Genomic DNA, 16,382 nt, shown 5'->3' with positions numbered 1-16,382 from the left:
GCAGGTAAAACTTGTTTACATCGTTATGAGTGTGTACTGCAGTGTTTTCCCTCTCTGGGTCTTCATTACAGAATGAATTTATTGATTGAAATTAAACAGTTTTGTTAAATACATCAGTTTGGAAAGAAACTGTTTTTGTTCCTCCGATGAATCGCCTTCTGTGCCCCGATCACTCTGCTTTTTTTCCAGTAATGAAATGGTGCAAAAAGATATGTCCCCTGGAGAAATCTGGTCTCACGTGATTATAAAAATGAGATGTGAGAAAAACAAATAGTTCATAATGCCCCACAGAGCATGAACCCAGCATTTTTCCCTGTTTTGGGAGTTCCAGAATGTGTGCTAATACTCTGCATTTCATATTTGTTTATTCTGCCTTCTTGTGCCCCAGGAAATGGTAATTGTTGTTTGTATACGCATGTTTGGGTATTTTGATCCATGATGATATTTCCTCTCCTCCATCCAAGGACAATTACCAAACAGTATAGGAGATAACAATGTTTGCTAGCAGCAAAGGCATACTTTTGATTAAAAAGAAATAATGGGGAGATAATTTAAACACCTAAAGCTTTGCACAGACACAGTTGTTACTGATCCCCACCCGGAGCTTCTCTTTGCATGACTAATATCACTGCACTTTTTCTTTCTACATTTGGAAACCATCTGAAACAACCTCACAAGATGCAGAAGTTTTTTCTTTGAACTCTGCTCTTTATCCTTCAAATTCATGTCCACTGTAGAAGCGCCTCAACTGATCAAAATCGTGGGTTTTCAACAAAGGATGAATATGTAATGCTGTTTTTTTTTTCTCCAACATTTATTTTAGTCCAAACAGAAAGTAGGCACACATGTAGTTGTTTAGGATTCACAGAAGCAGTAGTTGAAAAAGTAAAATTGGGCTATAATACAGAAACATTTTGGAAACCGTCTGTAATGGGTGCCATGACATTGTTTCAGCGGCCAAAAATTCCAAAGCCCCATTAGTCCAAATAATGTCCCATTGGACCTAAAGCCAAATTCTCCGACAGACTGTTATCCCCAAAACAAACCCATTGCTCTGAAGTCCTGTTCTCTGAAAATACACACTCCCTTCAATTAGTTCCAGTTTCCCAGCGGTGTATGAGCCACCTATCCTCAGTGTTTTTACCAACCATTCACAGCTTTTTCCCTGTGGCATTTCCCAGGTGTTTTCTTACTGACCTTTTGCTGCGTTTTCTTGCAATATTTGAACCTACAGTCGTGGCTGTTTTACAGGCCCTTCAAAACATTTGAGCCATCAATCCCAGGAGATTTTACTGACCCTTCACAGCATTTTTCCTGTTGTGTTTTAAGCCACTAATCCCGAGTGGTCTTTAGGGCTGCCCCTGGAAAGTCGGAGGCTCAAATCATCAGTTGGAGACCCTCAGTCGACTGAGTTTGCTTCAAGTCAGGCGGTCTTTTTTTGTGCAGTGTTAAATCTGGGGACCAAAATGTCCCCAGATTTTGCTGCAGAGTGAGTGCTCTTGACTTTCACGTTACTTTTTGCAGCTGCATACATGCACGGAGGGAGAGAGAGACTGCTCAATATGTCGGAGAAGTGGTGAATTTTCAGCTCACAGCAAGTTAATGTGATAATGTCTCTGGCATTTGTGTATATCAAGTGTCTGCAAAAAAAAGCTGCCCATTTGCCGCTGTCACACTGAACGTCTTGCAGAACCCATCCAGACTTTAAACTTTTAAATGGAAAACAAAACTAATCATTGAATATTCGTATTGAACAGCCAAATCTGATTCGACTGGCATACTTCTGATTCAGGCACAGCATTAGTGTTTTACTAGCCCGAGATGGTATTTTAGCCACTATTCCCGGACGATTTTACCGACCCATGATGGCATTAATCAGCTGCATTTGAGCCATCTTTTCTGGTGTTTTACCAACTGTTTACAGTATATCACAGGGGTGTTGGAGCCATGATCAGGGGTGATGTTCATCCCGGCTTTTACGGTGACTTTTGTGGCTTTTTGACCGTCAATATTCTTGCTCTGCTCTCAGTGATGAGTTGCCTTTATATATGACTGATGACTCTAAATTGCGGTTGTATGGACACAGTAGTAAACCGACATTTTAAGGGTGATCATGCCCTCTATTCGTTTGGACTGGGTGGCTGGAACTTACATAATGCACTTTTGAACGCTCCATAGAGCTGACTTTATTAGCAGAGTAGGTGATATGTCTCTGTGAGTTTGTCACCATAGGCGACACTTTTCATTGCACACTCTTTGGTCCACTGTGGATAAGAAATATTGATTAGTGCATTTAAAGTCATGAAAGAGGCTTTTCCAATATGCAGCTCAGGCAGGTCATACATATTGATCAGTATTATATATATACACACACAAAATGTTATTTTGAGGTTTCCAGGGGGTCCTCCCTGAGTTATTATGATGTCTGGGACCCCTCATGAGTATATGAAGCTAGCTGACATTTTCACTGCAATAACAACCATGAGGTGAAACAACTTTGCATGCAACTCCAGCAGCGGAGAAAGTTGAGAAAGTTACAGATTGAAGCTTTAAGTTTTTATTAAGCAGCTTGCCACAAAGATAACAATGTACTTTCTGTTTGTTTTTCTTGTTAACTTGACTATAGCAGGCAAGGGTGACTGGTGATCCCGAAGCTACTGTTCCAAATTTTGACATTATGGCAGCCACGGTTTCACTGGTGGATATCATTCTGGTTGTGGTTTGGGGGCATATACATTCACAATGCCATCTTTGTTTTTGGTCAGTGCAGCCCCCACACTAACATTGTAACTCACAGTGTACAATCAGCACTGTGTCTCTGCACCCAAACTGTAACACGTCCACCAGCCACCGTCTCATTCTGATGCCTTCATGCTCCTCTGCACATCTCCAGACTGTCAGAAGTGGGTGTGTGTCTTATCATCTCCGCTGCCTCATCGTAGTATTTACAGTAGGGGAAACCCACAGGCCTAATTGGCATGGTCAGTGATGGAGCATATGCACTTTCCAGTGGGAGCCCATCTGACAGGGCCACTCGCTGATCACTGCCTACATAGTCTCCATATGTGGCAGACAGAAGGGCCCGTACGCGCTCTGCCCTTCAACTAATGAAGCCAAGTCACCCGGCTTATACCGCAGCCTTTTAGAGGATTTTATCCAGAATCCGGAGCCAGAGCTCTACCCCTCACAGCACGCGTGTAGACGAATATACACACACACAAACACACACACAAACCATGAGGAAGAAGTCTGAGTTGTAAAAGCATAACTGCTCCCTTACCTTCACCTATATCAAGACGAATATACTGACCCACACACACACACACACATACACACACACACACACACACACACACAGTAAACACACAGCAATGTGGCTCAGAGTTGCTAAAAACATAATTGCGCCATTACCCTCACCTTCACCCCTTTCTCTCTCTCTCTTACACACACACACACGTGGACTCACAGGAGAAAATGTGTTGAGATGTGACAGGAGAAAGAAACAAGGAGGGAGGGCATGTAAAAAAAAGAAGGCGAGGGAATACAGAGAAAGAGAGAAGCTGCGTGGTGCGAGTGTGAATTCAGCCTCCAGCTGGGCAGCTAAATGGACTTGGTCAGTCATTAGCATGCAAAGGTCTAGTCCGGACATTTAAGGTTATTCATTCCCCAGGCTAATCCTGGCCACGCTGAAAACGCCCAGCTTCTTCCTGAATCGCCTTTAATCAATGCCTTTTTACTACTTGTTGTTGTCCTGGTGGTTATTTTCCACAACGTGACCTCAACAACACTCCAAAACCCCACCAGCCAACGGGTCGGCCGAGTGCAATGCACGTTTCAAGTGTTTTGGGGGCTGCAGATGTTTGCGCATACTTAATAAGCTTGATCACAGGGGCCCCAACCTCGCAATGTAATTCCGCTACCCAAGGTGCATCTGTTCTGCTTGTATTCACAGGAACCCCACGGTGGTGGAACTGCTTCACAAAGTCACACAAGTCATACAGTGGCTCAGCTGCTGCCTCATTTAACAGGCAGTGGAGGTATCAAAAAGGCAGCCAGGCCAAGGAGAAACAGTTGGATATTGGCCGCGCGCAGCGAAGCACAGGACTTAAAGGCAACAAATATAAATTGTACAGACTCCGGTTGTTTGTTTTACTCCATGCACCGGGAAATATCTAAGTGCATCGCCTGCCTTGTACATACAGCCGTTTCCCCGATAGCAAAGTTAGAGATAAGGATGTTCTACCAACGCATCACAGGCGATACATTATGTGAATAGATGTTTCTCTATTGGCAGCATCTCCACTTCGCCCACGCCGGATCACCTGACCATTGTGCTGCGGATAACCCACAATGCACAGGGGTCATCAGATAACTGTCAAAGCCACCATAAAATCTCCCTGGGGATTTTTCAAACAGTGTTATCAAAATGGAACAAAACCCACGAGCAAGGGAAGTAAGCACACTACACAACTGTTAAAAAAGACTATATTGAACTGAAACTGCAGCTTTCCCTGTGAAGACTTTCTTGCCCCTTCTGCTTCTCAAGTTATATTCATTTCAAATACACCTCCAGTCAAAAAGTAAATAGATTGTGAGTTTCCGCACTGCTTTACTTCTTTTATGCTCAGAGCAATATGTGATGTTTCCGCCTCTGTTTTTCCCTCAAGACTTTGGCTGACCCACTTTCCCTCATCCCGTGCACCTTGAGGGTGTTCACGGAATAAGGAATATTTACAGTGGAGTGTTTAGAATGAATCTGATATGATGAAGTAATGAGTTTGAAACAATGAGAGTTGGATCACACTAAGCAATGCGATGTATGATGGTATGCATGGAAAAATATTATTGGAGCTTTCGGAAGCTCATAGGGTGGCGTGGGTGAAGATCTCTGGTGTTTAACTGAATTAAATTCTGGCAAAGATATTCGAAAACGCTGACACTTCAACACATTGGTGTCACAAAATTAAAACTAATCAGGGTATCTAATAAAATGCATTTTCATGGTTCTAAAGAAGCAGTGAGATTGGCAGTTAGAGATTATTTTGGTTCAATTTGGCAGCTCTGCTTCTGAAACTCACCCAACTAATGACGTCAAGTGCAGCTGATAGGAGGGGTGCATCGCTCACTTAAAATCACACTAGATTAGATCTATTTCTGTAAGTGTAATATTTTACAAGAGCATTAAAATATGGAGACACCATGTACTGTAAAAATATAGTAAATGGTAAATGGACCTGCACTGTATAGTGCTTTTCTAGTCCTCTGACCACTCAAAGCACTTTTAGACTACATATCACATTCACCCATTCACACACACATTCCCACGCTGGTGGCCAAGGCTGCCGTACAAGGTGCTACCTGCTATACACAGTAACCATTCATGCGCACTCACACTCTGATGGCACAGCATTGGGAACAGTTTGGGGTTAAGTATCTTGCCCAAGGATAGTTTGACGTGTTGACTGGAGGAGCCAGGGACCAAACCCCTGACCTTCCGATTAGAGGAGGACCTGCTCTACCCCTTGGCCACAGCCACCCCGAAATATGGGACATAGCTACCATGATGTCTCAAGGGCTGCCACTTGAAAGTCGGAGATTCAGATCATCAGTCAGAGTCCACTTAGATAGCTTTTGAGTTTAGCAGGCTTTTTTGGCATCTGCAGAGGAGGTTCTCCCCACAACTCCCACCCCTGCACTTAGTCCCGGCATATAGGCCAGATTAGTTGGAAAAGGTATAAATGACCAATGTACTGAAGTAAAAAGTAGCTTACTACTTCAAAAATATACTAGAGCAAAGAAGTATAATACTACAAAAGGAACATGAAAAATTACTCATTTAAACACTTCTGAAGTCCTGTGCGTTACTTGTAATGCGTTACCACCCACTCCTGGTAGCGCTTAAAAAGCAAACACCTCAGACATATGCTTTATGAATACACATATAAGCATTAAGGCTTATATAAGTGCATAGATATTGTTAAAGTAAAGCAAGCTTAAACAGAGACAAGTTTAACCCCACTTTAAATCAGATAAAAACAGAAAAAAATGGTTGAACACAATTAAATGCCAGAGAGATTAAAAGTGTCTCTCAAGATGCATCTTAAAAGCATCAGCAACAGCGAGTCTAATGGCCTCCGGCAGGCTATTCCAGAGCTGCTACCGAAAAAGCCCTGTCCCTGGCCTTTTTCCTCTTCTTTGAATGAGGCACAGCAAACATCCCACGGTGGGCGGATCTGAGGTGTCTGGTGGTTCTGTAAGGAGTGAGAAGTTCTGAGATGTTTGTAGGGGCGAGACCATGGAGAGATTTGTAGACAATTCGAATGAATTTTTGAAGTTTTGTGAAATGAACAGGAAGCCAGTGTAAGGATGCAAGGATACCAGTGATAGGGTCTCTGTTTTGGACCTTGTTAATAAGCAGGCAGGGGCGCTTTGAATTAGTAGAAAAGTTGTGGAAAATAGTATTGTGCACATCTCCCAAATCTTGAACTATGTATGTGCTGCAGGGTTGTGGAGAGGATACAAATCAAACAGAATACCGGCACTCACAGATGTATTTACTTATTAAAAGTTGGCAAAACAAATCTTTTTCAGCTTCAGAGTCTTTGCATTTGGTTATGCAGTCATTGTTTCATGTGCATCTTCATTTATCTTTTAATCTGGATTCAAATCATCCTTATGTCTAGTGTTTTGCTGCATGTTTCTGGCCCTGGGGATTATTTTTGTTGTTCCTTCTATCTATACCTACGTTTATCCCTTTTTCGTGAAAGTGATATCTCAAGACCACCTTGTGGAAACAAATTCAAATTTGGCACAAACATTTGCTTGCATTCAGCAATGAACTAATTATGTTTTTGGGGTCATAGGCCAAAGGTCAAGGCCTTGAGAGATTTTTTTTGTTGTTGTTTGTTTTTTACACACTTGGCACAAACGTTCTCTTGGACTTAACAATGACCCAATTAGAGTTTGTTAGTCAAAGGTTAAGGTCACTTAGGCTTTGCATATGGCTCATTTTACTGAACGAAATATCTGAAGAAGGCCCTGAGTGAGTTTTCTCAATTTTGGAGCAAACATCCACTTAGACACAGTTATGTATTCTCTGTCCTGACTTTTGTTTTAACCCTACCTGTTCGTAAAAATTGCCATTCCTGCTTGTATTACCACACTGTTGATTAGAAAAGTTTTGCATGCAATTGTCAAACAATGACAGCCAAACCAGAGGGGACCTGAGGATAGTTAGACCAGATTGGTGTAGACCGGTGAATAATTAGACCATAGTGCGATCGACCCAAACAAACACAAACAGAAAAAGAACACCAAGACTAGCAGCAGCATACGGAGAGCTGTGGTTTAACAGAGTAGCAACACATGCCATTTTTCCTGCATTTTACAGTTCTCACTCTCTATGTCACATCAAAAAATGCATGTTGTGCATAATGATACACCACAAGATCAAAGCTGATAGTGAGCTCACTCAGATTTCTGCTCATATTAAGTGTATTTCCATCCAATTATTGTGATGCATCAGCATTTTCAATATAGGAATTAAAAAAACTGAGGGGAAAAAAAATTTACATATTGCAACTTTTTTATGATTAAATGGGGGAAAAAGTTTGATGTATCAATAAAAACAATACGAAAAAGAAGAAAGCAGTCAGAATATTTCTCTGTAACATCCATTTTTTCATCACTCTCATTCCTTAATTTTTCTATTTGTCCTTTCCTCCCTTTTTTGCTAACTAACTAAGATGCTTAGAAGAAATGTATTCAAGTTAAAGTACACATTTTATTTAGGAAATGTAGTAGAGTAACATTGAAAGTTGACAGAAATATAAAAACTCAACTAAAGTACAGATATGCTCAAAAAATACTTAAGTACTGTAACAAAGTATTATCACTCCACTTGTGATCAGATAACTCAGGATGCATTTTAATGCCAGGTGTAAACAGGGCCAAGGTACGCGAACATGTGGACCTCTTCTTCAAAATGAATGCAGGCAAATATCCAAGCAGTCCAAGTTTTTTTTTTTTGCCTGACACTCACTATGTAGGTGAAAGGATTTTCAAAGACAAAACTGTGCTTATACCACAACACTGTTCCAACGCTGTTTATTTTCCATCCTGTCAATTTTGCCTTGATAGTATTTAACTTGCTCACCAGACATTTGATCGATAGCCCCGTGTATTGATACAATCCTCCTCTTGTCCTGCAGGTGATTTTGATGCTGACCAAACTCTTTGACTTCAACCTCAACAGTGTGACTGAGAGTTCATTATGGAGGTAAGCTTATCACACTACATGAGCTCATGACATTTCTAGGAAGGCCTCAAGCAACTGTGGGTTTTGACACAGTAAATTGGTCAGAGGGGACTGCTGGTCTTAGTTCTATATATTTCTGATGTTTTCATTCCTGTGGTTTGAATTGCTCCCAGCGCTGCTCTCAGGAATAAAGAATACCAATACTCTAAAGGATCTCATAATGTGAATTAAGGAAAGATTCAAGGCTTGAAAAAGAGGCAACAGTCTAAAAAAGATCTCTCAAATGGCAAGCCTGCGTAGCTGACTGTCTTCAATCGCCTTTAATGTCTGTGGGCACCAGAAATCCTTCACATGAAAGCCACTAATCAATGCGACTGGAGCTTGCAGAAGTTATCCAGTAAATTACCTTGACCAGCCTTGAACTCAGCGTAGCCTTGCTTGGAGCGTCAGCCTCGTTTCTGACTCGATACTGATGTAACTTTATTAGATGCCTGTTAGGGAGAAATGTGGCTGCAATAATGTCTTAAAGGAAGACAGTCATAATCAAGAATATCTGCACGTAGTAATTATCATTATGGAAATGTGTTTTGAAAGCTCTCTCTAGGAAAATAATCTTGACCTCAGAGGAACAAGGATGTATTAAGATTAACTAAATGAAAATACATTTGAAGGACTGATCAGCCTCATGGTGTTTAACCTACTGCATGTTTTAAACTAAAACAATTGTCAAATGTGCTGAAAAAAACCATTAGATGTTTTTATGACAGCCATCTCAACAAATTGCCTGTAATAACTGTCCATTATTTGTCATCTAAGTGGGATGGATAGCCACTTTGTGAAGAGTCTAACAAAAGCTGATTTCACTGTTATAAAAGTTGGCACATTCAGATTTTTCTAGTGAATGATACGTTTACCCACTTGAAAAGCCAAATTAATTTAGTTTTTTTTTTTTTTTTAGTGCCAAAGTGAAAAGATACTGTTTGGACCTTTGTGCAAGGTCAGTCTGATAACAGAAAAACTTCAAGTGGAAAAAAATACATAAAAACACTGAAAAGTTACAGTGTGACCTACAAAATAACAACCAAAATCTAATATAATACTGTTTTCATTCTTAGCTTTTAATCTCTCAAATGTCTGACTTGAAAATGCAAGTGGCCCAATCCAGAGCCAGTGCTTGGTTTGTCTGTTCCAGGCTACTGTAGAAACATGGCAGTGCAACATGGCCATCTCCATAAAGGAGGACCTGCTACCTATATAAATGTAAACAGCTCATTCCAAGATAATAAAAACACAGTTAGTATTTTCAGGTGAATATCCACTTAGGAAACATACTTATAATATTCCATTTCTGCCAACATGTCCCTCTAAATCCTACACACTGGACCTTTAAGTGAGAAAAAACGCACTGTAAAGGTAAGAAAAGAGACAGTGTGACCTACCAAATTAAAGTTAAATCAACACCATTTCATCTTCATTTTCAGCTTTTAATCTTTTAAACTTTTCAAGATCCACCAGTGGATTTGTGTTTATTGAGCGCTAGCCAAGGCTGTTCTGTTTTGCAAGTTTTATTCAGCTTGGCAGTATTGGTTTTAAATTCTTGTGGATACCCCAAACTTTGAGAAAATCCCAGACATGTCAGACAGAAGTATGATGGAGACTAATATTTAAAAAAAAATGCACAAGACATCAAGATGATTTCCATTTGATGTAATGGTGCAGCCTAACAACATGGCATCTTGGATTTGAATGTTTCACTTGGTATAAGCATCATAGAGCTTCAGTGAAGTGTTGAAACAAGATGATACTCACGCTGCATATGTGATACAGAGTGTCAGTGCGGAAGTTTTTCCTTTTTTTTCTGTGTATAAACTTAAAGAAGTGTGAGGGTTATATGGAGGTAAAAGATTTATAGAAGTTAATACCACTACTGTTGTGTGACACTATACAGGATACCTTATTCAGTGTATGGACAATTTTACAATAGACCCAAAGCGACATGCAGCATTCATTTTACTTACTTTCATCTCCTGAGTTTCCTCTAAAAAAATGTTTTTGTCTATGGATAAAGTTGTTGTAGGGATACAGAAGGTAAAATCTGTCAAAGAGCTGTTTTCTGAGGTTTATAGTTGTCAGCTTAATTCTTTACATTATAGGCTGAGCCTGGAGACTCCTTTTTCAAGTTTGAACACTTAATTCCTGCTTCGAAGGTTAATTTTTAAGCTGTAAGGTAAAAAACTTTTGACACATTTGTACATTTTGTACTTAGTGCTTAAGAAAGAAAAGAGGTTCAGCAAAATAGAGATGGCATACCTTCACCTTCTTATTGAACTGCTTTCAGCAGAGTAAACATGAGAGGTGAAAAACTAACGACACAATAACAGGCTAAAACTTTTGAATGCTATGCAGAAATTACTGTTATTTGCTGAAATCTATATAACCTTTACAGAGTTTATAGTGATTCATACATTAGATTTGCCAGTGTTATTTCACCTTGTGTAATTATGTTTTTGTCTGCTTGGATCCACAACATTGACATACTGTCACCTTTTAAAGTCCATGAATGTCATTCAAACATACCAAAGGTATAGACAAACAATAGCATTTACTTGTAGTTGTGCTTAAGTTAACCTGAAGAATTTAATTGCTTTTTTCCCCACCAAACCTAGTCTTTGTATGCAGGTTTTTTAAACGCAGAAAAACAGTAGAAAGCAGCATCGAGACCAGTGAAAATATCAAGGTGGTTGCTTCTTTTTTTTTTAAAATTCCTTACCTATTCTGTCTCTCTTTCAAACTTGCTGCAGACTCCGTTTTGAACATTGTTCAAGCACTGCTTGGACAGACTGACAGTTTTTTGTGGTATTGCAGAGGCTAAAACTAGCGTATCCGCCTGGTGTCGTATTTCCATCACTACCAATTGGAGCCAATCAAAGCTGGTCCCTGTCCCTGGACTGAATGTTGAATGTGACCTATCTACTCTTCTTTTAGCTCTGTTTTGGTCCTAGCGAATGAGAAAAGTCCCGAGGTGTTTAGCTGCAAATTTCACTATCTTCCTCAGTTAGTTTCTAACTTTGTCTGTCCATTGGTGCCAAGGAGGAGGTGTACAGTTTTTTTTTTTTTGTGGCTTGTTTGCTAAAAACAGTCACCTTATGTGTCTGTAGAAAAAAAATGATTTCCCTGATCTTAATCTGTACATTTTTGAGATTTGTGGAGAGCAGAATTGAATACCAATAGCTTCCAAACCATATCAGGGGGCAGTTGCATAAATAATCTGTCAAGCAGTAACACATGAGATTTGGGTTAAATTTGGCAATGAATTATCCACACTAAAGCCTAAAATCCTCACAAAACATCTGAAAATAAATGTTGACAATGTTTAGAAACTCTATGGGAAGGGAAATTCAAACTACAGACACCGTGAAAATCTAATCATGACCAACCCTTTGTATTTACTGCCTGTCCCTTTTTCTCTGACTCACTTGTCTCTCCTGCCAAAGTGCATTAAAATAATTCACTAAAATTATATGCACCTTTTTTTTAAATGTTATCTTGTTTGCATGATTTTGGATGAGAACTTTGTCTCAAACAGTAGGCCACATAAACGTAAGCAAGCATGTGTTTTACAAAAATAAATTTATCTGAAAATACTAAATCATTACACTATAATTGTGTTAGGTGTTTGGATCGTTGGTACACTAAGCCTGTAGGTTTGAATGATATTCCTAAAGAGCACATACAGTATATTTCTGTTGTGATGACATTGTTTGAACTGCATCAGGTCAGTCTTTGTTTGTGCTGAGCAGCACAGCGACATAATGCTAATCCTTACCCGAGCACAGTGGGCAGTCCTGCCCTTCCTCTCTCATCTCCGTCACCTTCTCTCTTTATATTTCTCTCTGTCTCCTCATCTTGACCCGTATCTTTTCCCTTCCCAAAGCTGAGATATGATTGACGGAGTCTTTTCATTTTCGTCTCTCTCAGTAAAGAAAGCAAACAAAGGGTCAGTTAATAATTTGGGTTAAGGCCTTGAAGAGGCAGAACCCTATTTGTGCCAGTTATTATTATTTGTTGTCTTGTGCTGTAGCTGAAATCCCTGTAGATGAAATGAGCTGAAATTAGCCCAGTATGATGGTGCTGTAATTAAGAAAAGTAAAACTCTGAAAGTCCACGCCTTTCTGCTTGACCTGAAATTAACACGCATCTAGATCTCAGTGTGCTCTACAAAAAAGCCTCTTGGAAAATAAACCCTTTGAAACCTGGACTGACATCACTTTTTTTGTGCAGCATTCAGAGGCTTTTCGACAAAACCTTTTTGAGCAAATTGATTTGATTTCGTTTGAAAACGTGGGGTAAAAAGGCAATAAGCAGCTAGAAAAGAAATATTTGGCAAATTGCAAGAAATAAGGAAATTTAGAATTTTATATCTTTAAAATCTAAGGAAAATTGTCCAAAGAACTGGGCAAACAAAGGGCTTCATTGCAGGATTGCCTCTTATGACTATAGGCTATCTATCTATCTATCTATCTATCCATCTATCCATCTATCCATCTTTATGCAATTATTTGACAACTTTTGTGTTAATGGGTTCACCTGCATCCGCTCTGAAGTTTGATACATTGCCCTGCTGCACTTTTACAGAAATGTTAATTAATGTGTGGTTGTGTGTATATATATGTGTGTGTGTGTATATATATATATATATATATATATATATATATATATGTATATATATATATATATATATGGCAGAGCTACTACAGAAATAGAGCGGTCCTCTTCATGCACCACTGAGCAGCTTTCATAGGAATGAACAGGGTACTGCCTCCAATGTTGCATCCAGATTTCTTAATACATCTGAAAGCCAAATAGTGGAATTACAACCTCACAGTTGGTCATGTGATGCCATAGGCCTCAAAACCTCAACAAAATTACTCGTTTAATTATTGGAATTAAATTCATTTGTTCTAACAACGTATGGAAAGTCTATAAGAGCCGCATGTTTGAATTATTTTATCCATAATCAAGTTAATGGAGCTCAAAACGGGACGAAGCACAGAAGTCTGTAGTGCAGCACTTGAACCATTTTGGTTTTGTGCACCACTGCACAAGTTTCATTGGAATGACTGGGGCCCCTCCACCAATGTTGTATCCAGTCCTCTTTATATATCCATGAATTTAATTTGGTGTGGTTCTTCAGGGGGAAAAAATGGCTAACTGCTTGCTATTCAGAAAGGATGCTTATTTGCTTAATTGTGTTATTCAGAGGGGGATCTGGTCATGAAAAGGCTTTCAGGATCTCGAGCCTCTCGAGCATCTTTCTGAGAAGACTGCCAAACATGAAAGCAGCAGGACAATGGGGTGAAATTGGGATTGCAACTTGACAGAACAACCTGTCCAAATTAATAGTGAACACAAACAGGAAACAGAGCAGTGTAATAGAATTGAGGGAACAGGTATGTGCCCAGTCAGATTATCACCTGTGTTAAATAGTGTGGAAAATATGAATGTGCATTATGTCACATTGTAAAATTGTGTCATTTTATGGGTTTGCATCTGTCCAAAGCAGCTGCCCCACCATTATATTACCCCATGTGATATAAATGTAGCATTACATGACTTGACTTACCTCAAATAGGCTCAGTGGAAACTATTGTTCCATCTCTAATGAAGTTAGCGCATTATTCTCATAATGGTGCATCTACTACTGATGTCTAATTCATGTTATTACAAATCTGATGCCTGAGAAAACAGCTTCTACTGATGGATGGATTATTAAAGGCGCTTGTGGATAAGCAGACAGATGACAGAAAGACAGATGATTGCACAGATGATACACATTTTGAGAGAGCGAACAGGATAATGACAGTGAAGAACATTAGTGGGTAATTTACAGCCAGGAAAGCAGACTGAGCAGCAAAGCAAGTGCATTGAAGATAGCCAATTGGTTTGCCAGAAACCCAGCACTCCTCAGGGGGAGTTTGAAGCTAAACTAGACACCTCTGCCTGTTGTGGCCCCAAATAGCAACATGAGGTAACAGCTTGAAACTTTTATATCTAGAAATCACATGGCGCAATGTGAGAATGCACAAGTCAGTCAACCTGTCTGTCATGGTTTTATGCCAAAGGACTTAAAAAGCAAAATATCTCACACTGGTAAGCTTTGTGCAAGTGTTTTCCTCAGTTTTTACTCAATATAGTTTAGGCTTATAGTCACTTGTGTCAATCAGAGGTCTAAAACTGAGACCTGTTCCGGTCCTATGTTAGTATTTTTCAGGCCCAATCAAGCAGATCCCAGAACCGATGCTGTCAAATTTGAGGTGCCTTGCCATTGTTCCAATGGGCTAAAGCCCTATTAGTCCAAAAAATGTCCCATTGGACTTGAAGCCAATTTCTCTGGCTGTCTGTTATCCCAGAAACAGACATCCACTGCTCCAAAATTCCATTTCTAAGAAAATACACATTCCCTAGAGTAAGCTTTAGTTTACCAGTGAAATTTGGGCCAGTGATCACAGGTGCTTTTACTGACCCATCCCTGTTTTTCTAGCATTTTTTGTGCCACCAAGCATTGGTGTTTTAAGCCAAAACATAATATTTTTCTTTCCATAATAAAGTGTTTTTTGTACATAAACCTAACTACACGTTCACCACACCAAAGCCCCATTAGTCTGAAAATTGTTCCATTGGGCCAGCAACCCATTTCTCTGATAGCCTGTAATGCCCAAAACATACGCCCCATGGCTCCAAAGTCTTTTTTTGAAAATACACATTCCCTGCAGTTAGTATCAGTTTCCCAGTGATATTTGAGCCACCAGTTTTGGTAGTTTTTACCTACCATTTGCTGCGTTTTTGTACCTAAACTTAAACACACATTCACCATTCACCACATCAAAACCCCAGTGGTCCATAAAAATATCCCAATGAGCTAAAAGCTCATTTCTCAGACAGTTCCTTCTCACATAAATGTATGCCCTTGCTTCCAAGTCTTGTTTCTCTGAAAATACAGATTTTGCAGTTAGTTTCAGTTTCCCAGCAACTTTGAGCGACTTTTGTCTCTCCAAAACATGGGTTATTTAAGCCAAAATATAATCTTTTCATAGCCATATCAAGTGGTTTCTGTTCCTAAACCTAACCATACAACCTAACCCAACTGTATAATGACAGAAAAATGTCTGATTATTGGGTTGTTGAACCTTGGGGAGCATGTATTTAAAAAAAAAAAAAAAACAGGACTTTGGAGCAGTTGTTTGTTTTTAGGGATAACAGGCTTTTGGAGAAATGGGCTTTCGGATCGGGAATTTTTCAGGCTTTGAAACTTCAGTCTGTCAGTACCTTGAGTAGTCCCCCAAATCTGAGACGTGAGTGATCCACAGAGACTATAGTTTTGCTTTATTTAATCAATTTTTGACCATTAGCTTGCTATGCTAATGCACCACATTAAGAAATAACCACTCATTCATGGCCAAAGGCATTATGCAACAAAACAACCCAAACCTGACAGACCCCAACAAAGTATTTGTTTGGGTAGTAGAATTCCAAAGGTATGCTCAGAGTGGAATGAATATTAGACAATTGGGTTACAAAGAAAGAATGGAAATCTGGATTTGCTAGCTTGAGGCAAAAACACGTCTGAGCATGAAAGAAACAGAACAGAAATACCTAGAGTTCCTGTAGTGTTCAGTCTGTAGAATTGCTTCACAAACACACATCTTAATAGGACAACCTGCTTCACCAGGAACCAGTTTGTCATATCGGGATTTGGGGATGTTTCTCTCTGTTGCAAACTTGTTTTTTTAACCACTCTCTAGCTAAGGGTGGAAGTTTGCCACCTAACCTGAAGGGCAGAAATTGGAAAGGGATTGAGGGGTATGAATTATCCTGGTGCTCAGAAGATACGCTGGCTAAGCTTGCTGACGGTTTCACAAAGTCATCTTTTCTTGAATAGTGCTGTTGGTGTTTCCTACGCTCTAATGCAGTGAGTGACCTCATGTTAACTATCCCGGGATGCATGCAGCGCTCCTCCTCCAAACCATGACTAATCAACCCCCCACAGAGAAGAAAAAGCTGTGTAGTAGCTGCCCATCGATGTATTGTAGACTCTGGAAATTATAATTGAAACTCTATCTAATAA

At 39.7% G+C, this 16,382-nt stretch overlaps 1 protein-coding gene across 1 annotated transcript in view; it reads left to right on the top strand.

The window, feature by feature from the left end:
- LOC121941934 (VPS10 domain-containing receptor SorCS1) overlaps positions 1 to 16,382 on the top strand; it is a 180,514-nt gene that overhangs the window by 73,905 nt on the left and 90,227 nt on the right. Inside the window, exon 2 of the mRNA XM_042484952.1 lies at positions 8,211 to 8,278. Within this exon, the coding sequence (XP_042340886.1) occupies positions 8,211 to 8,278 (68 nt within the window). The remainder of the gene's footprint in view (positions 1 to 8,210; positions 8,279 to 16,382) is intronic.

The sequence above is a fragment of the Plectropomus leopardus genome, chromosome 4 (genome assembly GCF_008729295.1).
Source record: "Plectropomus leopardus isolate mb chromosome 4, YSFRI_Pleo_2.0, whole genome shotgun sequence".
NCBI classification, from domain to species: Eukaryota; Metazoa; Chordata; class Actinopteri; order Perciformes; family Serranidae; genus Plectropomus; species Plectropomus leopardus.
Note: the sequence above shows the minus strand (reverse complement) of the source record. Positions and strands in the feature narration are given on the sequence as shown.